Consider the following 26,181-nt stretch of genomic DNA (forward strand, 5'->3'; position numbering starts at 1 on the left):
CATGGCTCTAGCACCAAGCATCTGTTTCTGTAAGGCCCTTTTGTAGAATATCCACATTATTTGGGGATTCAATAATAGTTCCCAGTTTGGAGTCATCTGCGAACTTTGTTAGCCAGAGTTCCTTAGTGTTGGGCCTGTACTTCAGAGAAGTAGATGCCAAATGAGCGGTCCCAGGACTGAACCCTGAGGTACTCCACTTCTCACTTGTCTGGAGCTGGATTTGGAGTCAGCTATTTTTACAGTGTGGGTACTGTCACAGTAAGCCAGTTGGCAACCCGAGTGACGTAGGGATTAATGCCCAGATTAGTAAGTTTATCTATGATTCCAGAGTGGGGGATGGTGTCGAAGGCCTTGGCGAGATCCAGATAGGCTGTGTGGACCACCTTACCCTCGTCCACAGCTCTGGAGACTGGTTTGAAGAAGCCATTCAGGTTCAGGAGACAAGATCGGGATGCAGGATGTCTAAGAGATCCTAGAAATACAATCCCGTGAGACAAGGTCAAATAGGATTTCACAGTATTTATCTGGAACCCCATAGTGGTCAGAAGAGAAAAAAAAACATTGCAATGACTACTGACACCTGGGAAAAGATGAGCAAGTTGTCTAAATATGGAAATATGTGAATGTCATTTAGTCTGCAATGAGCTACGACTACAGCCAGACACACTGTAAATGCTCTTGAAGATGTAGATAACCTGAAGGGTAATGTAGAGAACGGATACTGTGACCCAGACACAAACTGAAAAACTTCCTGAACCTTTTGACTGAGGAAATGTGACAGTATACACCTTTTAGATCCAATGTTAAAGTTTCGTGGGGGAATGAGAGAGAACTAATTCTAAATGGTCAACATTTTGAATTTTGGAACTTGAGCATACAGATTTAGAAAGGAAAGATCTAGAACTTGTCACCAAGAAGGCTCTTTTCTCATTCCAGAAACATTCTGGAACAAAAGCATTTGCCTCTTACTTAATGGCATTAGTACTATGGCTTTTATGGTAATTAAGTGCTGAAGAACCCAAGTTTGGTTCGGAGGGTGGGAAAAAGCTTCCCTGAAAGGAGGTCTTTGTATCCAGTGCCAAATGTGTCCCTCCTGAGCCACTTTAATATCCAAGAGTCTGTAACAATCTGCTGCCACAGAGAAAAAACAGACAGTTGCTGCGCCAGACTTTGAGAGATAGGGACAGAAGGGGAGAGAGGTTGGCAGAAAGAATGCTGGTATTGTTGTTCTGAAGTGCTACACTGTCCCTTTTTAGGAAAGGATCCTTGTTTCTTGTCGTCTTCCCTCCTATCTTTTTCATTTCCTTTTTTGGCTTGAAAAGGCAGGGATTGTTTTGCTTTGTTTCTCAGATGTGAACAGGATATGGGAGATTTGTAGAGGGCCTGAAAATCTTAAAACTCTCTGAATTAACCTCTCTCTCACTCTTAAGCAACCAAGTAACAGATGGGCTAAATGAAAACCTCCTCATCTAAAGCAGAATTCTAAATTTCGGACTTTACCATCAGTAAACATTTGAATATATACCCAGGCATACCTCCTCAGAACTGTAGCAGAAACAGTGGCCCCGGTATCTGCACAACCATACACACTCTAAGGCATGTTTAGATACTTGAGAAATTTTAGCAAATAATACAGTTCAGACAGGCACTACCTTCAGAGGGAACTATGGTAGCGAATTCTCTCAAACTGTTTGTACAAAGAAACAGGCACAAACATCTACACATGGGTCTGATAGTTAAGACTTCTACAAGTCAAAGTGGAAGAAGAAATGTTTTTCTTACCAGGTCTATCCAGTATATTCTCCTCCTTATCCACAGGGGAAGGGTACAAGGGCACCAAAAGCCTATTCCCAGCTGGCTATGTCAAGCAAGGTCAAATCTAAGTTGGGGAAAATAAATGCTTGTTAGTTTGAGAAACTAACATCTGCTTTTTCGGGAATTGAAGTTTATAAATCAGGGTTACTACAGGCCTCATACTAACAACATCCTCCAAGGTCGGCACTAGCAAAGGAACAGCTGTAGAAAGAGACATATCTCCACAGTTTGGGGGGCATCCATCTTTTTTCATAAAAACACATCATTCATTTTCACTATAGTCTGAGAAAAAAAAAACTTTCAGAGGATGTTGTGACGTCCAAGTTTTCTCTGAATCTGAGACCTGGGCTTGAGAATTTGCAAAAGAAGCCCAGTTCCCATCTATGCTGGAATCATCTGGCATGTCTACCTCAGGAATGTATATGCTGACCTGATTACAGATGCTGTGTTCTGGGGACCAGGATCAACTGTATGAAATAACTTCTTCGCTAAGTTAAGAAAATCACCTTTTCTAACAGACACCATGTCTTTTGATGAGCAATGTTTAACCTTCTGTTTTTTTCTTCACAACTACCCCTGATAAAAGGCTAGGGGAAAGTATTTCTCCCCCATCAACAGGTCTCTTTCCCTTGGACTCAAACAGCAGCATCGCCTGGTATGACTGTCCCAGTAAAGATGGTCCTCCCATGCCCATACACTGGAACAGCCAAAGAGGACTTGACTGAGCTCTGCTTGTGGTAGCTGAAATGACTACACACCAGAGGAACACAGAGGTAAGTGCGTGGTTTGAGGAACAACTGCTCGCTAATGCAGAATCGCTCATCAGCTGAGGTGTGATGGAGAGTGCAGAGTCAGCAAGGGCTCTTCCTTATTTTTTTTCTAGGAACTACAGAAGTCGGACCAGCAGGGTAATTATCCACAACTGAGCAGGATGCTTCATCTCTGGCATAGAAAGTTTTTCAGGAGCTAAGTTGTCACAGAGTTTGAACAACCAGCAAACTTGCCCCCTCACAAACAGTACCCTCAGCCCCCCCCCCAAAAAAAAAACTGAAATGCACAAGCAGCACACTAAATTCCTGTTAGAAATCTCTCTAAAGAAAATTTAGCCTGACAGAAAAAAAGTCAGGTAAGTTTGTCAGTGTGTCAATTAAAGCACTATATATCCTTATGTTAAGCCCTGCCCAACTAAAACACTTCACCACACTAAACTTTCACTTAGAAATTAAAAAGTTTACACAAGCAGTGCACTTTAACACAAAATTAGCTACCAAAATAGCGCCCCTAACCAGAATATTCTGATATTATAAAGATACTGTGTTTATTATAGGAATAAAACTACTAAGAAGTTAAAATAATTAACATTTTTTAAATATATATACAGAAACAAATACTTGTGTGGAATATTTCCACAAAGAGATCTTACCTAACAGAAAAGTGCTTGAGGATGACTGCTGCACTTGTGAAGCCTCTGAGCTGCTTGAGGCAGCAAGTACACACATACTAAAAATTTTCCACTCAGACGATTTTCCAACCAGTGGGCCCAATCAGCAGTTAGACTTGTAGTGTAGCAGGGAGTCAGAGCTTTTGAAAGCTGGAAAGTTGTGTGCTGGGCAAGAGCGAACACATGCAGTCCAAAGGCTACTATGGCAATGGTAATGATGATACTGAGGCATATCTACCTGTAACATATCATACCACCTCCTCCATTCAGGGGGAAAGTACAGGTATGCAAGAGCTTACCATAATGGTAGATGTTCTCCTTTTCACTGTTGCAGTACGCATTACAATAAGGATCTCCCCTCCTGAGGGTGGCCCGAAGTCTGGCCAGTATACCAAAGCATTTAGGTTGCTTTAAGGTATACTGTACATCACACGTATGCTTCTCGCACAGTGTAGGGCATAAAGGTGGCATCTGGATGTACCATCTTCGGGACTGAGACACCTAATAGGAACACCAGTCCAAGGAGAACAGAGGTAATCAGCACATTCAGAACAGATAAGGACTTGGGGGGGAGTGAATAATGCAACAGTGAAGACAACTACTGCTACTGTAAGACCTTACACAACTGTACTGTCCTTCCATTTCAGTGTTGCAGTATTCATTACAATAGGGAGTGTCAAAGGTCAAGAAGAGAGGGAGGAGGAAGGACCAGCACAGCTCCAGCTCTCTAGGAACCCAAGAAGGATGGCCCTAGCAAAACCAGCTGTAGCTCTGGAAATTCTGTCTAACTTGTATGGCTTGGTAGATGTATGCACAGAAGTCCAGGTAGCTGCCTCAAAAACAGAATTAGTATCCAAACTCTTACAAAAAAGCACCAGAAGAAGCCATACCTCTAGCAGAATAAACCTTAACAGAAGAAGGAAGGCTCTTACCATGAAAAGAATAATAAAAAGAAATGGCTTCAGAAATCCAAGAAGAAATAGTTTGCTTGGACACAGCCAATCCTAAGGACTTAGGATGAAAGGAAATGAAGAGTGATTAGATTTATGAAAAGTCTTAGTCTTATCCAAATAAAATATGAGTTGTCCATGCACATTCAATGTGGGCAGCACCTTCTCATTGGCAGACTGCTGAGAAGGAAAAAAAGTGGGCAAATAAATAGACTGAACAACTCATTCACCACCTTAGGCATGAAAGAAGGATTAGTACGAAGGGACACCCTGTCCTTATTAAGCACCAAAAAAGGAGGACAAGCTATAAGGGCTTGAAGCGTAGACACCAGTCTGGCAGAAGTTAGGGCCAACAAAAGTAGTCTTCCAAGAGCAAAGTGGCAAGGAAGTTGAGGCTGCAGGCTCACAAGGAGCCTGCATCAATTTTTCTAAAACAAAATTAAGATCCCAGGGAGGAGGAACAAGGTTTCCTGAGAGGCCTAATATGAAGGACGCAGTTAAGGAATTGTTTAGCATCAACTATAGAAGCTAAAGAAGGTGATAACAGAAACAGCAGAAATAGCTGATATGTGGGCCTTATCAGAAGAATAAGCCTACCCAGCATTGAGAGGTTCACGTGGAAAAGAAAGAACCAAAGGAAAATCCACAGAAAGTGGATCCAGCTAACAAGAAAGACACTAAACAGAAAACTTCTTCCATTTGGATAAGTAGGATTTCCTAGTGTAGTGGGTTTCCTTTCCTCCTGTAGGACCTTAAGCATGTCCTCAGGAAAAAAAAAAGTGTCTATGAGGAATCAAAATCCTATCGATCACAGTGTCAGCTGAAGAGTGGACAGGTGGGGACAGATAAGAGATCTCTTGTCTTGTGTGAGTAGGTCCACCCTTTGAAGTAACTTGTGATGACTGCTCTTGGCTAAATGAAGAGGAAGGAGGAAACCAATACTGTCTCGGCCAAAACAGAGCCACAAAAAGATTTTGGGAGCATTCTACTGTATTTTGAACAGGACTGTTGGAGTGAGGGTATGGAGAGGAAAGGCATGAAAAAAATCCCCTTCAAGAAAACAAGACTGCGTCCACCTTCCAAACCACAGAACTTGGGACTCCGGCACAAAATAGTGGAAGTTGTCTGTTCAGAGGGGAGGCAAAAAGATCTGAGGAATACCTCACTGGTGGACAAAGGCCAGAAACACATCTCTGTGAAGCATCCATTCATGGGATTGAGTTATGGGCCTCCCACAAAGTTTTAACCTGAAGGAATGTAAACCAAGTGTCACTTGATGCTAGAGAGCTAGCTCCCACACTAGAAGAGCAAACCAGCAAAGATGATCAAACCTTGCCCCCCTTCCCCTCATTTGTTGACTTGCCATATTATCGGTAAATGCCTTGAGAGGTCCTGGGGAGAAGAGAGGATGAAAGGCCTGACAAACCAGCAGTAAAGCTCTCATCTCTTTGGCACTGATGTGTTCTTTCTGCTGAACAGCCGACAAGACTCCAGGCACCTTTAGAGGAGACAAATGTTACTCCCCACCTCATGTCTGAAGCATTTGAGAACAGCTCCTGAGAGGGAAGAGGTGAATGAAAAGGGAGCCACGGATTGAGAGTCAACTGATGAATCCACTGTTGAAGTTTCAGCTTGAGACATGGAAGAGGAGGAAGGGTATGAGAATGCTTAAGCCAAAATGACTTTAGAAACCACTAAAGTTTTCTCATGTGGAGTTTGGCAAAACGGAACAAAGAAATGGTAGAAGCCATGAACTCCAGAGCTCTCAGAAATTCCCTGGCTGTTAGTGAAGCCAGACAAGGAAGGGAGTGGAAAAAAAGGACTGTGGGAGAGTTAAGGCCTTGGGAGGAGGCAGGGATGCCAGCACAGGAACAGTTTGGATACCTACATCCCTGAAAGACATGATCATGAGAAGGAGTCAGAAAGGACTTTTTGAAATTTATTGTGAACCCCAGGCTCTGCATACGGGAAACAGCAAAATGAAGACTGTGCAGCAAGATGTCTGGAGAGGATGCCTGAAACATGAGGTCATCCAACTAGGGAAAGATGTGGATCCCCCTTAGCTTGCAAAACAAAATCACAGGAGCAAGGCATTTGCTGAATATCCTTGGAGTAGTAGAAAGGCCAAATGGCAAATCAGAGAACTGAAAATTCCAGGAAGCAACAGAGAAATGTAAAAACTTCCTGAAAAGGGGGTAGATCAGGATATGAAGATAAGGATCCCTGAGGTCCAGAGAAACCATACAAGCCTGAGAAAGCAGAAGAGGGGTCAAGGTCTGAAGGGACAGCCTACAGAAAGAGGGGACCCTCGGAAAGGTGTTCAGATAACAGGTCTCCATGTTCCCCATTTCCTGTTCCTGAGCACCAAAAAACATTCCTGAGTAAAACCCCCTCCACCTTTGAGAAACTGGAACTTCCTGAACAGTTCCCTGAGCCAAAAGATCCCAAAGCATCCCTGGGACAGAACAGCAACTGCTCCTGAGGGGGCTGAGGATTTCCCATAAAAAGGGGGAAGAGATTTCTAGACCGCGAAATACCCTCGGCAGATAACAGATAGAACTCAGGATTGCTAAGTAATCTTTTAACCAAACAGGAACAGAAAGGGAACAACAAAGAGAAAGAGGAATGTGGCCAAGAACAGGACAGTCAGCCAGCACTTGGTGCGTCAGGAAAAGCAAAATTCGGGGCACATAAGTCTGGGTAGCTTTAGCAGTAGAAGCCTGCTTTCCCACTTGTCTTGCTCTTGGGGGGAGGGCAAGACTACCTGGGAAAAAAGCTGGCTTACATATGGAATTAGTAGAATGCAAAATGCCATGAACCCTAAAAGCCTGCAGAATTTGTCTTGCAGATAACTGGGTTTTTGTTGCCATCTGTTTGAAGTATATAGTCAGTTGCCTTTGTTTGTTTGGCATTAAGCCATCTGGGCAGTTGCATACAAGCTTGCACTCAGGAATGTAATTTTTTGAGAGGGTACCAGTTGTGATTTCTTTTCATTTATTATGCACCCTAGGCATGTTAGAAGCCTTTTTACAAACGCCAGATGTTGAAGAAGAATGTCCTTGCTTTCTGCTTGAATGAGACAGTCATCCAAGTAAGGATAGATTTGTATGCTTCTTTGTCTGCAAAATGCAATTACTGGTGCCAGGCACTTTGTAAAGACCCTGGGCACTGTAGATAAGCCAAAAGGCAGTGCAGAGAATTGGTAATGTATAAAACCTGCCTTGAAGCAGAGGTATCTTCTGCACAATTCCCTTATTGGGATATGCAGGTATGCCTTTAAGTCAAGAGTCATTAACCAAGCGCCCTTGCCCAGCATGGGCAGTAGCTGTTGTAAAGTCAGCATTTTGAATTTTGGAATGTCCAAGAACATGTTCAAAATCGATAAGTCCAGTACTGGATGCCAGGCATTGTCTTTTCTGGGAACCAGGAACAGTCTTGAATAAAAGCCTTGTCCTTTTTCCTGTTCTGGTACTGGTTAAACAGCCCCCATATCCATGAGGGATGTAACTTGTTTCTGAGCCTTTGCCTATTGATTTTGTGGCAGATCTGGCCAACCGTTTGGAATTGGCAAAGTATGGAAATGAAATCTGTATCCCTGGGATACTATGTTTAATACCCATTTGTCCTGGGTAATTAACTGCCAATTTTGAGCATGAAGTGCTAATTTTCCCCCCAAGGGGGCTGCCAAAAGGTAAGTGCTTGATGATGGTAGAGGGAAGTCATTGAGACTACTTAATGTAGGGTTGTGCTTTGTTTCCTCCAGATTTGGAGGTAGAGGCACCCCAATGCTTTGACCTATAAGAACCCTGTGATTGGTATCTAGAGCCTTTTAAGCGCCTGGATTTGCTTTGTGAGGCTCTGTTGGACACAGGAAAGGACCAATTTTTAGTAGGCCAGTGCCTCCTGAATCTGGGTGGCTGCACTTGTAAGAAATCTTTTACAGTTTACATAGATTTAGCTTTGTCTTCCATTTTATTTAAAACCTCTTCTGCCTTATTACCAAACAGAGTATCATGCTGTAAAGGTGCATCCAACAATTTAGCTTTAACATGATCGGGCAGATTTTGCTCCTTGAGCCAGGCAGGCCTTCCAATCACAGATCCATTAACTGCGGCCCTGCAAGAGGCCTCCAAGGAATCAAAACCACATTGCAAAGTATGCTTTCCAACCTGTTCTGCTGCATGCAATAATTCCTGTAATTCTTTATTCTCCACACAATCAGAAATCAACATCATTTTCTGTTTCAATAAGCCCATAACATGCTGTTGACATTTAAGCATATGAAACTGGCAGTTTAAGGCCCTAATTGCCAAGGTTGCAGACATATAAACCTTCTTTCCCCATCTATCCAGCGCCCTGGAATCTCTATCAGAGGGGGTAGGATTTTTGGTTGTAGATGCCTTTACACCTTTGGGATCCTGTGAGAGAGTTTCAAAATCAGCAGCAGGATTTTTGAATAAAAATTTGTGGGAGTCAGGAACCCTGTAATATCTGTCTGGCTTACTAGGAGCCGGAGGAAGGGAATCAGGAGCCATGCTTGATTCCAAAAACACAACAATGTCTAATACAGGAGGTATAGCCAAAGGCCTATTCTGAGGAAGAGGAAGGAAATCCCTAAGCCTCTTTTTTGATTCAGAGAAATCCTGACTCTCCCAATAAAAATGTTCCCTTAAAGTATGCAAGGCTTCTCCAAAAGAATAATCCTCAGGAGGAGATGCAGATGGGATGGATTCTTCTGCATCTGAATCCTCATAGGGTGGTACAGAAAATTCCTGATCAGAAGAAATTGAAACCTGATCAGAAGATTCATAATCAGTGTCTTGCCTAGGCCTCTTAGCGCGCAAGGGGGGGGGGGGTTTAGAATACAGTACAAATGAAAATCCTTATGAGGTATTTGCTTCCCACAAGTAATGCAATTACCTTTTAATGACATCAGTAAGGAGCAAGAAAAATTTTCCCCAATGGGGTACCTTAGCTTTAATTGAAGACTTCGGTTCTGAAACTCGAATGCGGAAATTTCAGGAGTCTGCCGACCGGCACTTGCGAACTGCTTCTGCTTCGGGCACCGCGCAGCAAGAAAGACAGAATAAAATGGCATTGGCTGCATGTTTTATACCCCTGACGTCATGGAAGAGGAGACAGCAACTGACGCAGGACCCAAGACTTTGATATTCAGGCCGACTGAGGGCAACCTGCCAGCAGATTGCCCAAATGTAATGACTGCAACAGTGAAACACGAAGAACATCTGGAAGAACAGCAAAAGGTCTAGGACAGTCCATTTGCAGGAGCTCATACCACCTCTTATGTACCTCAGAAACCTGAGAACAATCCCATTTAAAAAACATCATTCCAGAGATTGTGTCCCCAAAAGAAATTTCCTAGAAAACAGTGTGAGGAGTAGAAAATTCCTCTTCTTCAGACTCAGTCTAAAGGAGAGGAAAGCTGAGATGAGTAAGCAAGGTCCTGTTCCCTAGGTCTTTTAAGGGGAGTAGAGGATAAAAGGGGACCTGAAACACAAACTCCATGAGATTCATAGGTGTGTACTAGGCTAATGGCCCTGGAGCCTTTACAAGCCTAGCCCATAGGATTACCCTGGCATTGTGCCACCCAACCTTAGTTCCTCGTGCCTCTGTCGAGTAGAGCCACTGGAGTGATCCCCGGGATGAATTTTCTATTTCCCATCCACTCATCAAGATTTCTCTTGAAGAGGGCCAGTGAGGTGCTCTGCTTGACATGTAAGGGAAATCTACTCCATAGCATGGGCAGTCTCTGGGTTATGAACCTGTCCCTCCGGCATGTTCTGTTGATTTGGTAATGAGGTTGAGGTCTCTGGAGCATGTGGTGCGGAGGGATTGGGTTTCTTTAGATGTAGCATTTTTAACAGAGCTGTGTAGAAATGGCTCTAAGTCAAGCAGAGATCACCTCTAAATAGGCAATATGAGACAGAGAATAGTTAGAGTTTTTTTAGTCTGTCCATATAGGACAAGTGTTGAAGGCCTAGGATCCTCTTTGTGAGGTACTTTTGCGGCCTCTCCAGGTGTTGCAGGTGTCTACTGAGGTACATGCCAAATGGGGCGTTGAACTCGATGATTGGCCTAATGAGGGAAGAGGAGAGGGAGACAATGACCTCTTTCTTCCTGCATGCAAACCCCTTAGTAATGAGATGTGCCACATAGGACTTTCTGACCTCAGTGGCAACGTGGTGGTCAAAAGAGAGGTTGCTGTCAACCTGTGTTCCCAGATCTCTTATAACGCCTGCTTGTTCAGTGGACTACCATCAATGTGGTACTTCAAGGGATCCGGGTTTTTCCCAAAGGGGATGAAGAGACATTTTTTGGCATTGAGCTTAAGGCCATGGTTCTGACACCAGTCGTTGGTCTCAGTGAGGCCTTTCTGTAGAATGTCAGCATCACTTGGGGAGTTAATAATAGCTCTCAACTTACAATCATCTGCGAACTTTGTCAGCCAGAGTCTCTTCGTGTTGGCCTGGACTTCAGAGAAGTAAACCCTGTGGGACTCCACTTGTGACTGGACGGCAGTCTGAACTGGAGTCAGCTACTTTCACACTGTGGGTTCTGTGAGCCAGTTTGCAACCCACCTAGTGATATAGGGGTTGATGCCTAGCTTAGTAAGTTTTTTTATGATTCCTGAGTGGGGAATGGTATCACAGGCCTTGGCCAGATCAAGGTAGGTTGTATGAACCACCTTACCTTCATCCACAGCTCTGGTGACTGACTCATGAAGTCAACCAAGTTGAGCAGGCATGATCTACCCTTCACAAAACCAAACTGTGCAGGATCCAAAGTTTGGAGATTCCCTATATCCTTGTTTATTAGTTCCATGATGATGCGTTCCATAGCTTTGCATTTAAGACTGGTCAGGCTACTGGGGCAACAGTTCCCAGGGTCTGTAGTCACTCCTCCTTTGTGGAGAGGGATGATTGTAGCAGTGCGCCATTCAGTAGGGACAAAGCCTGAGGTGAGGTTGTGATTGAACAGGGCACACAGGTGAGGTGCCAGTTCACTCTGTAGTTCATGTAGAACACAGCCAGGGATACGGGTCAGGTCCCATAGAAGCTGTATTCTTGGCCTTGGACAATGCTGTTTTAACCTGTGCAGCAGTAATACTGGGTGCCTGGCAATCTACTGGTATTGTAATTGGTCCTGGGGGGGGGGTAAAGTTAGCAGTAAATCTGTTTGCCAGTATATCTGCAATATCTGTTGGCCCGGTATAGAAGATACTACTGTGTAGTAGCTCAGAGCAAATCTGGGTACTGCCATGGAGATTCTTCACATAACTATAGAAGGCCTTGTGGCTGTCTTTACTATCTGCTGCAATTCTGTTTTCATAGCTAGCTTTAGAGGATTTGATGAGGGATCTCAACCTTTTGCCGAGGCTGATAAGGGAGTTTTTCCAGTCCTGGGACTTCAGCTTATTCCACATCACTTTCCTCCTCCTGTTGTACTGTTTGTTTATTGCAGGGGACCACCAGATTGGCTTTTTTTTTTTTTTTTGAGGAGAGCATCTTAGTTCTATTGGGTATGGCGAAATCCATGCATTTGTGTACATGTTCGTACAGTGCACTGGTGCATGATATGGTGGTCATGCAACTATTCTCCATTTGTATGGGTGCCGTGAAGTTAGCCACCTCTGTTTTTAGCAGCCCAAAGTTAGCTTTGGAGAAGTTTTTCATGGTGGTTACCTTTGTTTGGGGGGGTGGGAGGGATGTGGATTTCCAAGATGATTAGCTTGTGATCGGCTCTAACCAGGAAGGAGTTGACTATTGGTGTAGAGCAACAGTCACCCATGTTAGTAATGACCAGGTCAAGGATGTTGCTACCTCTAGTAGGGGTAAAAATGAGTTGGTCCAGGCCATTGGAATTAATGAATTCCAGAAAGCGTTGGGCAAGTGTACTGGTACACGAGTAGTTTTCCCAGTTAATGGAGGAGTAGTTGAAGTCACCCAGTATGTGTGTGTTAGGTTGGACCCTAATATTCTCCAGGGTGCTTAGGAATGTGGAGTGTGAATCTTGGGACATGGTTGGGGACCTATAGCAGGCTACAACTTGAATCGCTGTCTTACCCAATGTTAGCTGCACCTGAAGTTTCTCGGATGCGTTATGTTGGGCTACCAGTCTGGAGGTGTGCGCATCCTTTATGAATATGGAAACACCACCGCCTTTGGAGTTTCGGTCCAAGTTCTGGGGCCGAAAGGTGTGGAATGAGTTGTAGCCTGGTAGTGCAGGGCTGATTTCTGCCGCCTTGAACCAGGTCTCTGTTACAGCACAAATGTCGATGTTATCTATTTTAAGGAGTACCTCGAGCGAGTGCATTTTGAGATTTAGACTTCTAGGGTTGAGCAGCATGACCCTGAAATTGCATTTGTTTGTAGCTGTTACAGTGATAATTTGGTCTTTGGAACACCGCCTAAAAAAGGCACTATAGGGATGCCAAGAGCCTTGGACAGTATCCGGAACCCCAGGGGTGACGTATGCAGGCCATCTCTGGCAAAGCATAGAGGTCTGTCAATCATGTCATCCCAGGCAGACAGATAATGGATCCCCTTAGAATGACATCAATAATTTTCTGCATATACTGTGGTATCATTCTGGGTGATGGTAGGATGCTGCTCAGGGCTATGGTCATACCCACGTGGGCTACATAATCCGAGAGATCCTCCATGTCTCTCTTTCATGTAGTCCAGGGAGGTACGTCTCAGGTCATTCACACCCATATGTACAATGACAGTCATATTTGTACCTGTTGTTGAGAGACCCGAGTGCGTGTTTTATGTGGCAGATCCTGGCACCTGACAGGCAGCTGACTGTTACTTTCTCTTTATTCAACCTAGTGAGTGGGACATCAGTGTGCCTCACTATCAAGTCACCTATGACTAGTGTGTTGGGCATGCTGATTTGCCTCAGGGGCTTTGGTTGAGTGGCACACTGTTTAGGACAGTTGTGTCTCGTGATTAGTATTGTGATGTGGTGGTAGAGTGCATTTCTCCCTTGGAGGTTTCTGCTGTTTGGTTACATTTTTATTGAGAGCCTCTGCAAAGGTGGGTGTGTGGTTTGTGTTTTTATGTGAGGGCAATGCTGGTGCGTGTTCTGGAGGGCTGTGTGTTCCATGTGTTGTGGTGTAAGTGTTGACCTTCTCCTCTTGACCAGCTATTCCAGTCTTGGCTGGAGAGTGCATGGCTTCCAATTTAGATATACAAGTGCAGCTCTCAAGTCTGAGTGTTTGGGGGTAAAAGGAGAGGGTTGTCAGTGTACATAAGGCAGTTGCTACATTGCCACAGGATGCCCAAGTTCATCAGGTTAACATGGGAAAGCGCAGGGAACTGACCTTTATACATGCCTGGAGGGGTGGGCATTAATAAGTACTGGAGCTGTTTCCTTGTAGAACATTTAGTGTTGGTAGTAATTTTGTGTACTACAATAATTGCTACAAGAAGTCTGGTAAAGTGCTAAACTAATAAGCCAGTGAAAGTGCAGGAGAGGAGAGAACTAGGAGATCTAAGAGAAAAATTAAAGAACAGACTTTGGCACTGCTCAGAAGCTTATAAACAGTCCTGGATACAGCAAATCTTTATCTAGACTAGATTAGTTACACGAAAGGTGGCAAACAAGCACAGATGTGGGCTTTTAAACCAGAAAGTTGAAAGAGATGGAGAAACTACCGAAATGGTCAATAAACTACAATTTCTGGACAAAAAAACACTCCTCTTGTGGCAGATAGGCTACCTTATACTTACCACTCCCACTGATAAGCTAGAAGGCTTCCCTCCAAAACAGAAAGGTTTGGGGGCTCAGAAGCTTACACGCAGTCCTGGATACAGCAACTTTGTATCTGGACTAGACTAGTGACAGGAAAGGTTGGAAACGTGCAAATGTGGGCTTTTAAGCCAGAAAGTTGAAAGATGGAAAACACTGCCCAAACAGCCAATAAGGTACAATTTCTGGGCCAGGAACAACTCCTCTTGTGGTAGATAGCCTACCTAGTGCTTACCATTCCCACTGACAAGCTAGAAGGCTTCCCTCCAACACAGAAAGGCTTGTGGGGCGCAGAAGCGTACCAACAGTCTTGGATACAGCAAATCTGTATCTGGGCTAGACTAGTTACAGGAAAGGCAGGAAACAAGCGCAAGTGCTGGCTTTTAAACCAGAAAGTCAAAAGAGCTGGAAAAACTGCCCAAATGGTCAATAAACTACAATTTCTGGGCCAAAAACCACTCCTCTTGTGGTAGATAGGCTACCTACTACTTACCACTCCCACTGATAAGGTAGAAGGCTTCCTTCCGACACAAAGGCTTTAGGGGCTCAGAAGCTTACAAAGAGTCCTGGATACAGCAAATCTGTACCTGGACTAAACTAGTTACAGGCGGGGAGCAAATGCGGGCTTTTAAACCAGAAAGTTGAAAGAGATGGAAAACTGCCCAAACGGCCAATAAACTACAATTTCTACGCCAAAACCCACTTGTGGTTTCAAAGCCATCAAAGCATTAAACAACCAATGCCCGCCCCCCCCCACCCGAGTTAAATAATGCCATTCACTCTGCGGTTCCTTAGCAGTTGGAGAAATATGCTTAGTCTTCAGCTTTTTCTTCAAGGGGATGTCAGCTTTATAAAACTTAGAAGACTCAGACCACAGATGGCAATCAATAATAGCAGCTGGAACTTTCTCTCTGACCAAAATCTGAGGAACACCCCTAGGCCCCTTGGAAATAATCAGCTGCAGTTCCCCCTGAATGTCTGAAGAGAACGTCTGCAAAACCTCCAAGGATGTGCGTAAGGTTGGATCTACACCGGCCCCCAAAACAGTCATGGCAGAAGAATCCAGTGGGAGAACCAGACAATCCTCTGGGCTTTCACTTACCTCGGGACACGTCGGGCAGAGGCTGCACAGCAGAATCTGACCTAAATTTCTTGGCCTTCTTCACAGACAGCTATCCCTCAGAGCTTAAGACATTGGTTCCCCAAATACAAGGCTACCAGAGAGCTGAAGGAACAGAGGCCTGACAAACTGAACAGGATGTATGGACGTGTGAAGCGTTAATACCAAATAAGCACTGCTCATGACCGTCTTCATGGGAAACTACCTCCTGGACTGGCATTTACCCTTCTTGGATGACACGCAAGCAACAAAAGAAAAAAAAATAAGATAAAAAAAAAAACCAAAATAAAATAAATAAATAAATAAAAACACAAATGGGCCACTTACCTGAAAACAGCTTGGTAAACCAGCAATGGAACAGGAATTCAGACTGATGATCAATAGATGATGTTCAGACTGGTGACAAAGTAGTTCTGTGGATGGTACATCTGGATGTCACCTTTATGCCCTATACTACACGAGGAGCATGTGTGAGACATACAACGTACCTTAAAACAAACTAAAGGCTTGAATACTGCAAAAGTGAAATGGAAGGACATCATCCATTTATCCCCATAAAACACCTCATTTGTCCTGACTACAGTTTATGAAAAGAAAAATGCCTCCAAAGGAAGTTGTGAGGACCAAGTTTACGCAGAATCTAAGATTGGATTTGAGAATCTGCAGAAGCCACCCTGTTCCTCTCTATGTTAGAATATTCTGACATGAATCCTCAGGAATGTTTCTGCTGACCTGATTCAGAAGTACTGTAGTTTAAGTACCAGGACTAACTGCCTGCAACAATTTCTTAGCTAAGGTATGAAAGTCATCTTTTTGTAACTGACAGCAAGTCTTCAGATGAATAAGATTTAACTTTTTGTTTTTTCTTCACATGTATTCTGATGACCGACTTAGGAGAAGGTATTTCTGCCCCAACAAAAGGGAACCTCCCTGCAAGCTCTGAGGAGCATACCCTAGGAAAGATGACACTTCCTTGTCAGGTTCAGACACAGGAACAGCCAAAAAAGGACGTGGCTGAAAGGAAGCTGGAGAATTAAGTGAGTAGTCTAAGAAACGACTGCTGCCCACTGCAGAGTCACCCACCTTCAGCTGAAGTGTTGAGTAAGCCTGCAGAGTTGGCAGGGGCTTGTTGGCAAGTTTTTTTTTCTAGGAACTAAGAAAGTCAGGCCAGCAGGAAAGGGGTAACTATCCATGGTGTCGCAAGTAAGTTGCTTCAGATGTAGCAAGCTTCACTGGAAGAATTCAAACAGTGTTCACAGGCAGTACACTTAAAATTTTCACACATTTCCAGTACCTTAAAGTAATGCATAAGAAGCATACTGTAATCTTTTCAGAAACTTTACCACATAAGTTTAAATCTGGCAGAAAAAAAAAAAACAGCTGGTAAGCTGTTATACAGTGAACAAAAGCACTAACATGTCCCCCAATAAACACTTCACAATGTTAAACGTTGACCTAAATTAATACACTAAGTTTGGACTAGTAGTGCATTTTTTCACTGAAATAGCTCCCAACATTAGCCATAGCTAAAAACCGCAGTCCCTGACAGGAAATATCCAATATTAGAAAATTTAAGAGCAATGCTGAAAATAGCCCCAACAGAAAAAACACTTTAAGGGCAATATTCTATGTGGAATGGATCTCCACTGGCGGCATCTCTGCCAGCACAGACGTTGAAGGGTTGCTGCCTCTGAGATGCTTCCTCACTAGGCTGCAAGTAGTTGTGTTTCTTTACTCAGATTGCTAATCTTCCCTTCACAGGGCTGCTCAGTTAGCTTTCACAATGAAGGTATGGGAGGGCGCCAGAGCTTATGCAAACGGGCCAGCTGCTGTGTTTGAGCAAGACACAACCTATATGGCCTAAAGACTACTGCAGCAATGTGAATGATTAACACTGTGGCTTCTCTATTTCCTCATATAACACATTTAGTGTCACCTGTGGTGACTATGAATATATGGTTTCAGTAATAATTGAAAAAGTTTAAATGAAATTTCAAGACTTCCCACAAGTTGCACATATTCACCTGAAATGAAGACCGGGTATCCTGAAAAACTGCAGGTTATGCCAGTTGAATTAGTGTCCTAGACTGAAAGGAAACTGCATAGTCCACCATCTTAAGTTGAAAGGAATCTTGGTTTTGAACTTGTTCTATTTACTTAAGTATTTATTTTTATTTGGCATTTGTTTACTGGAAATGTCTGACTGGGCATGAGTCCCGTTTTCAGCAGAAGCCGGGGGAAAAAAGCTCGAACATATATAGTTCAATTAATAAATTAAATAATATTATCATATGAAGTGCAGTAATAAATAGAATCAACATACACGATAAAATTAGATCAGAAAATCATACAGCGGACATTAAACAATCATAGGATATTGAACATCTAGTAGAGTACAATCAACAGTGATAACCAATGATAAAAATGTTAAGCATTTTAAGTATGGACAAAAAAAAAAAAGAGAAAGGAAGGAGATTTTGCAGTTTTGGGGGGGGGGGGGTAGGAAACAGAGTTAAAGTAGGGAGTTCTTGGAGAAGTAACTGGTGCTTTGCCTAATAAGAGAAGGGAGGAAAGTATAGAAGAAAAAGAAGAGTAAGGGAAAGAAAAAGGAGAAAAAAGGAAGACAGGGACAGAAATGAAGAGACGGAAGGAGTAATGGGTAGCGTCAGCCTGGTATAAGACATGTACAGAGCCAGGAGTCAAGGGGAAATCTCTTCAGAGAATGTCTGAATATGTGATTACATAGCATTGCTTTAATATCTGTATGAATACTGTTCCAGACCTCAGCTGAGTACGAATACAGGCAGTGAGAGAGAGATTTTCTTTCAGTTCATGGATTTCAAGGAGGTGTTTCTCAGATGAGCGAAGAAGGCGATCAGGAACATAATGGTTAAGAATGGTGCTGGTTGCTGCGCAGGATAAGGATTTATATATAATTTTATGAGCAAGGAGGAGTTGGGTGAACTTGAGGTTGTGAGGTAACTCAAGCCAGTTTAAATATCTGAGGAAGGAGCAGTGGTGGAAGATGCATGACTGACTGGCTGCAAATCTAGCTACTTTGCTACTGCAAAACTCAAGCTTTGATCTTAGGGAGATCTGAATGTTGGGGAAAATGGGCGAGCCATATAGTAGTGAAGGAAGGAGGTATGTATTGGCTAGAATAACTCGGAGTTGGTAAAGAATCTTTTTTTTTTTTTTTTTTTATCTACAGAGCATGCCCAGTTTTTGGTGTGCTGTTTTTATGCACTTTTGAATAGGAAGATCAGATTTCTGTTGATCTTCGATTATGACACCAAGTAACTTTGTGTGAGGTACAACTTCAACTTCAGTATTGTTGAGAGAGGATATTTCTGAAGGCCTCTTTTGTGTGTGTTTGGGATTTGGAAGAAATAAGAGCAGTTTTGTTTTATATGAATTTAGGAAAAGTTGATGGTCACTGAGCTAGTTTTCAATAGATTGGAAAGCCTGCTGAGTGACAGACTGTAACGGGATGAACAAATGACAGTGGAGTCATCTGGATACTGTACAAGTGTAGCTTGTTCAGATGATGTATGTAAGATCATTTATAAAGATGTCAAAAAGGACAGGGCCAAGTGCAGAACCTTGCGGGACACCTGCATTAACTAGGAGAAATGATGAGTAAGTACAGAGCCATTTAATTGATTGTAGCTAGTTAGACAGGTAGCTAGGGAACCAAGTGGCTATTGTACTGGAGAAACCAAAAGCAGACATTTTTGAGAGCAGTTTAGTATGCGAGACTGTACTGAAAGCTTTAGAGAGATCTAAAAAGAGGGAAGAAACTAAACTGCTATTATCGCTGGATTTAATGACATGGTCCAAAAAGGCAAGAAGGGCAGTTACCGTGCTATGATCCGAGTGAAAGTTGTGCTGGGTAGAAGTTAACAGATTTTTCTTGAAGTACTGTAAAAGTTGTTTATGAATAAATTTTTCAAGATCTTGGAAAGAGCGGACAAGAATGCAACTGGTCTGACGTTTATTTCAGTGGAGTTTCCCCCTTTATGAAGAGGAATGATGTAAAAAATGTTTTCCACATAGATGGGGCATTGATCAAAACAGAGATTGCAGACATTCATATGGGAGACTGTCTACAGAGGGTGAGAGCAGGGCTTAAGATTGTGTAATAACTTTTTTTTTTTTTTTTTTTTTACATAGGGAGTAGAGACGACTTTTAAGTTGAAAATGGCATTGTTGGAGGTCTGAAGTTTGTCAGGGTGGCGGGATTCCGTACGGAGTTTTGGGTGAGGGTGGCTACTGAGTCTATAAAATGGGAGTTAAACTCATAAGCAGCTTCTAACGGCGAGATGTCTGGGCAAGGATTATGGGTTAAAGAGTTCGAAGGTGCAATATTTTCTTGACAGTGGACCCAAATTTTAGGGGATTGTGTTTTTATCTATCCTGCGGGTTGAAATAATTCATGTGGTGATAACATCTGGCAGCTAAGAAACAAATGTTTAACCTTTCAGTTTAAACAGACACAACTTTCTGTATGATCACTTCAAAAGGGATATTGAAAAAAATCATCCAGGAATTACAAAAATGTATTCTCCCTTTCCAGGCCATGGAAAATCTGACAGAAAAAAAAATTCTCCCACATATGGAAACATCTCAGGAGATCTGATGGGGAGAAAGATATTTTCTCACATAAATCAAAACAGAAAACATCTTTGGAGATCTGATAAGGCAAAGAGATTCTCCTGCTTAACTTAAAGGACAAAACATTTTGGCTTGCCATTATTTCAGGCTCGCACATCTTGCAAACGTCAGTCTAACTTCTATGTACATCTGACATGCTTCTTGCCTCAAATACCCTTGTATTACACAGATTTACACATTTTTTTCAAGTTATTATGGTGCAACCTGCTTGCTGATGACTGTGGTAAATGGTGAGCAAAAGTTTGGAATGCTTAGCTTAGTGCTACAAGAGTTACAGTACACTGGACCTCAACATAAAACAAAGAATGTACTCCTGGCAGTTGTCGTACATTAATTTTTCAACATACTATCATGTCACACTGCAATACCTAAAAGCAGCAAAAGTGGGCACTGACAGAAACAAACCTTCAAAAACAAGCTCAAAACATTTCTTTGAAAATGGTCACATAACTACTAAGATAGTAATATAAAGAAATTACACATTTCAAAACATGTCAGTGGGTCTTAAAATGTGAAAGATACAAGAGTAGAGATCCAGAATTATACAGCTTTTACAGTTGTCTTGAATATTAAAACAATGTGCCTTGCTTGTGTCTACAGATATGTCATTAATCATAAATGTAGCTTAAATACACTTTTCTAACAGCAGACACATTAAATTGTGTTGTCCTTCTAAAGATTCACCCTCCTTTTCTTCCCAAATAAACAGAAATAAGGACAGACCTGTTAAATTGCTTACTTTCTTTATTTTGGGTTTTGAATCTGTAAGAGATGCAAACTCTGTTGACAGATGCGAAAGTTGCAGAAGCTGTTGAGAAAACGGGAAGTTTGCCTCTCGAGAGATTTTATGTGAGGGACAAGAAGAATGGGTGCCAACGGTTGCGAAGACAGTCTGTAACCATTAAAATAAAAAATTCAAAATGTTAGTAAAATGATTCAAATCTAAAGCAAAGACAATTTAAAATTCATGAGGCTCTGTAAAACTACTACTGACCTATTAATGGGGTATTAAGTGCCTATGTAGTGCAAATTTACTTTACTGAACTATTATGGGGTATTGTGTGCCTATGCAGTGCAAATTTACTTTAATGACCTATTATGGGGTATTATGTGCCTATTCAGTGCAAATTTACTTTACTGACCTATTATGGGGTATTATGTGCCTATGCAGTGCAAATTTACTTTAATAACCTATTATAGGGTATTATGTGCCTATGCAGTACAAACTTACCACCACTCTTGTTGGGTACCATCACCTCCCAATCATATGGCAGAGCAGCTCAATAGGTAGCATGCATGCCTTCAGTACTGGAAGATCAGCAGCTTGCGGGTTCTATTCCCTCACCGCTGAGTGCAATTAGTTTAAGAGTACCAAGACTGCAGTTCAAAATCAAGGGGGTGGGGGTGCTGGACTCCTGAGTGTGGAGTCCTTCAGACAAGATGTTAAACTGAGGTCTCATCTGGTTGAGTTGCTGGTAGCACAGTTGGATGCAAAAGACGCTACGGCATTTATCATAAAGATCAGGGGTGCACCTAACCAGGAACATCCAACAACTGGAACACACAGGATCCTCATTAAAAGAAAACAGGACATAAATAATATTCTGTGCAGACCACCACAATGCCCTTATCCATCTCTTACAGACTGTTGAGGGGAGATCTATGCCTTGCATGCAGGGCAACTTCAGACACCACTCTAATGGACCTCCTGCACATCTGCAAAACGAACATCAGAATTACCCAGTCTTAAGACTTGAACCTTGCCTGTCATATAAACAGGACCTACTGGCAAGATGGGTATGTATCCTAGAGACTATCCCTTCTCTGGAACAGGCTCCCTATCCTTGTCATGGAGAGTTCTTCTCTAATCCAATCAAAGTACAAGACAACTGGATGTGAAACCAGAAATTCACCCCTGGTTTGGTACCTACTACTCTAATGGACACAGGCCATGTGTAAATGGTCATCTCCCAGGCCCCTGCTTACAATAACAAAGGTATCAGAGCTTGTCAAAGATCTGGGATGCTAGGCTTAAAAAGGCCAAAGTGGCCACTAGCCTATTAGATACCTACGGACCTATTTTAGTAGTTGCGGTAAATGACTCATTCTGCAACAATTATGAAGGGAAATGGCGACAGTTAACTTGAATCCTATAATCATACCTATGAACCAATAACTACACCCAAACTAACATACCCCTCACATCCATACACAACCCCCTTTTCCCATTTTTGCACATGGGGGTTGGGGTGTCACTTCACCAGTGGCAATCTAGAGCAAAGGTTTACACCGCTGGGTATCTAGCCCCGCCGCAGTAGCCCTTCCACACCACACACTCATACACATACTCACACTTATGGCCAATTTAGAGTGTCTAGTCCATCTACTGCATTGCCTTTGGAATGCAGAAGGAAACTGGAGCACATGGAGAAAACTCACGCAAACACAGGGAGGATGTGCAGACTCTGCACAGAAGGCAACCTGGCTGAAAATCTAAACTGGGAACCTCTTGCTGTTGGTGTCAATGCTATCCGCTGCACCACTGTGCTCTGCCTTAACCCCTACGTAACCTTTAGAAACTTCCTAACATACTCCTCCTAATCAACGTTCACGAAACATAGCAACACAACTGGGTTCGGTTGCGAAGCTAGGTTTATAAAGACCATAGTGGTCTTTAGCCTAGTATATACACCTATGAACTTATTAAAATCTCTCTCTTGAACAGTGGGAAAGGACCATTTTCTTACACAACAGATGTGCTTTTATTATAATAAACGAGGAAAAAGATGACTGTTTCCTGTTCTATCATGTGAGTTAACACTTGCTCAAAATGAATAAGAAATCTCATTTTACATAAAGAATCAAGGTTGAGACATTCACTAAACAAAGAAATGAAGCACAAACTATTTTCTAATCTTAAGAACTTCAGTAAAGTTAAATAAAAAAACAAAACAAAACAAAAACTTGAAAAATCTTTAGAAGGTTCAAGTCCCACCAACCAACACACAATAAATGACTGATCCCCACACCTTCTATAACTGCTGCTTAGTTTCAGCTTCAGAAGTTTACATAGACATGGGAGAATCGCATGGCAAAAAAAAAATAGTAGTAGAAAGGTTCACACAGAGTCAAAGAAACTATACACACAGTCTCTCAAAAAATCACGACGCCCAAACAATTTTTTTTACTAATATAAACTGTTAGGACATTTCCAAGAAAATAAAATCTAATTAAAATTTGTTGAACTTTTCATAAAAATAGATCTGCATGTTCACGAAGTACTGAAGCACCAGCTTTTATTAAGCTCAGCATCAGCGAAACCTTCCCAGAATTCAGCTCCTCTCATTTAAACAATCCTTGGGCACCTCCACCTTGTTTGATTTCTGGAATATGCCATTGAAGATGGGGCACACAACATTCTCACAGCAAGCACGGGGAGCTTCATAACAAAATGTAATGCAATCACAGTAAGCCATGTAGAGAAAGTGGACTTGGAAACCTTTGGACCTATTTTGTTAGGTGTGCAAGAAACAAATAATGGTTAACCCTTTCTGGAGTCTTTAGCTATGTTAACATTAAAACAGTAACTCCTTATGCAGTCCCATAAAGCTCAGTTAAGTAGTCTCCTTGATTGGTATAGTTAGGAAAAAAATACTGGTAGATTTATGGATTAAGATTCGCCACTGTAGCTACTCTGGGTACAAAGGAAGGATAAAGTTGCAGGACTACCTTGTCCTTGTGGAAGACTATGTATGAAGGATCATCGTATAAGGCCTGCAGCTAAAAGATTTGTAATAGCCAAAGTTAACAGCTACCAAGAAAATGGTTTTCCAGGAAAAACAAAATGTAACTCTCCTCCAGATCCTGGCTCAAACAGAGGCAAGGTGAGCTCCTGTAGAATGAGAGAGATCTCATGGTGGTTGATGAGAACAGCTACATTAAGACACGGCATGCGGGCCTTCATAGAAACCAAACAAGAAATCTTGAAAGCCCTGATGGATAAGGCACTGGCCTCTTTAACCAAGGATTGCAAGTCCAAATCCCATCTGGGGGTGACAATCTTGATACAAGTAGAGCTTTTACAGCAGGTCATCTAACAGAAGCAGCTCAACGTTTGGTGACTTTTACTAGAGGCCTGCAGAGATTCTGCTGAAATCCAATGCATCCACACTAAAATAAAAAAAAATAAGTATTTTTTTGAGTTTTCTTGGCACTCTGCTGACCGTACTTCATTTCCTGCCTCATTTTTGCTGATTTTTACTGCAGTCTTCTGCACTTTAAAAAAGCTGTTCTGTTGCCTTAAGTAGCTAGTACACAGCACAGACTAAATTTAGCTCTGCTGAAGCTAGTCTGTATTGTTACACTGGAGCACTACTTCAGCCATCTTACATTAGGAGGGCCCTACCTGCACCCTTGTGGCATACGTGTGTAGCCTGAACCTCATCTGAGTTGGAGATTACTGAAGGAAAGCTCATTATGTGCTTTTTCATTGGTAGTTTAACTTAAAAGTGTTTAATTTCACCTGTACTTATGTCTTACATTTGTGTGTAGCTGCGCACCACTCAAAGGGGTTTAGCAGTGCCCTGTATAGAAGCAAATGCCTTGAAAGAGAATTTTCTCCTACACATCTGTTAGTGAACTCTCCCAAGCTTCCCTGCTGCATTGCGGGAAACTCAGTTGCACACTGAGAAGTGTTGCATTAGTTTTTACCCCTAGCCTTCAATACAATAAGCCCCTTTGTTAATCCTAGAGCAAAATCTGGTGAGACTAGCCCACCCCCAAACAGTAGTGTACAGTAAACACCTGCCATAATGGACATTCAGTTTCCAACCATCTCTCTGACCAGCCTGAGTGACATGGGCATCCTGAGGCAATGTAGTAAATGCCTCATGTATACTGACAAACATTTACTCTTAAAATAAATACAATATGAAAGAGATGTAATTACACTATCAATTTGTATCAATTCTCTCACATAACAAACCGGATATCAAACAGGCTGTCAGCATACACACATCACCTCTCACATAAAACAAGGTCACAACACACAAGCCCACATGGGCAGAGGTACTCAAAAGAAGCTACCAAAAGATCAGAGAACTCCCAGGTGCAAACAATTTGCACACACTGAAACGAAAACAGAATTTACTCTTCAATAACACATACACCAGTATCTCAGCAAATAAGCCCATAAGACAAAACACCTCAAAACCAAATGAACTGGTCATAGGCGACTCCACAGTGAGACAAGGAGAAGGTAATGGTCAGCTGCCTGCCAGGCGCCAAGATCCATCAAATCATGCATGCGCTCAAGTCACTCAACAATTACTGCTTTGACTCTGTCATAGTACATGTTGGGCTAATGACTTGAGACACTTCTCTGGACTATATGAAGAGAGACATGACTGAACTCTCATATTATGTGCCCCAGGCAAGTATGTCCCTAGCCAAGTGGCATTCTACCTTCACCCACGATAATGCTAAAATATACATAAAAAAATGGCTTAGCTTCTCGTGTCAATCAAGGGCATGTCAGCCTGTGAAGACACTGCTGATAGACCACACTGCTTTGCCAGAGACTGTCTTCATCTGTCTCCTCTAGGCTTTCAGATACTGCCAAAGGTGCTTGCCTTCTAGACAGTGTCTTTTTTAGGCAATGTTAAAACAACAAAATTTCCAACATAAAAAAAAAATCCACTAGAGACAAAAGTACAGTTGTGTACACCTACCATAAATGTAGATGATCGAGTGTATTCACTGTTGCAGTCATTACATTTGGGTAATCTGCTGGTAGGTTGCCCTCAGTCGACCTGATTAACAAAGTCTTGGGTCTTGTGTCGGTTGCTGTCCCTTCTTCCATGACGTCAGGTCGTCAGGAGTATAAAACATGCAGCCGATGCCATTACATCAGTTTTTCTTGCCCCAGATGTCAGGTGCCCCCCCCCCAAATGGGGAGCAAAATAAATATATACATATATATATATATATATATATATATATATTTATATAAATACATACAAATATATATATATATATATATATATATATATATATATACACACATATATATATATATATATATATATATATATATATACACACACACACACACACATATATATATATATATATATATATATATATATACACATATATGTATGCTTATGTAAAAGACCCAAAAAATGTATATCGAAAAGACCCAAAGGCGAAGAAGCAAATAGACTGAACCAAATGAGTCCAAATAAAAATATGTTGCTGTAGGCCACTTGAATAAAACAATGTCTAAAACACAACTAGTTCATACAGCAAATCGGTTCATACAGCAAATCGGAAGCCAAGAGGTAAAGCACAAACCCTTCAGTTGACTCCCATCAACTTGTACGTGAAGCAAAGTCAGAAAAAAATAA

General features: G+C 42.2%; 1 protein-coding gene across 10 annotated transcripts in view; it reads right to left on the reverse strand.

The window, feature by feature from the left end:
* Positions 1 to 26,181, reverse strand: part of TCF20 (transcription factor 20) — a 2,163,179-nt gene that overhangs the window by 553,675 nt on the left and 1,583,323 nt on the right. For 6 of the 10 annotated variants that reach the window (XM_044074657.1, XM_044074648.1, XM_044074711.1 and 3 more), the window contains one exon: positions 20,514 to 20,666. The exons of 2 other annotated variants lie outside the window; for them this stretch is intronic. In XM_044074657.1, the coding sequence (XP_043930592.1) occupies positions 20,514 to 20,666 (153 nt within the window). Of the gene's footprint in view, positions 1 to 20,497; positions 20,667 to 26,181 lie in introns of those variants that run through there. 2 more of the 10 variants (XM_044074728.1, XM_044074703.1) reach the window with 2 other exon arrangements.

Source organism: Protopterus annectens, chromosome 1.part1, assembly GCF_019279795.1.
Source record: "Protopterus annectens isolate FY-2018-M chromosome 1.part1, PAN1.0, whole genome shotgun sequence".
In the NCBI taxonomy this organism is placed as follows: domain Eukaryota; kingdom Metazoa; phylum Chordata; order Ceratodontiformes; family Protopteridae; genus Protopterus; species Protopterus annectens.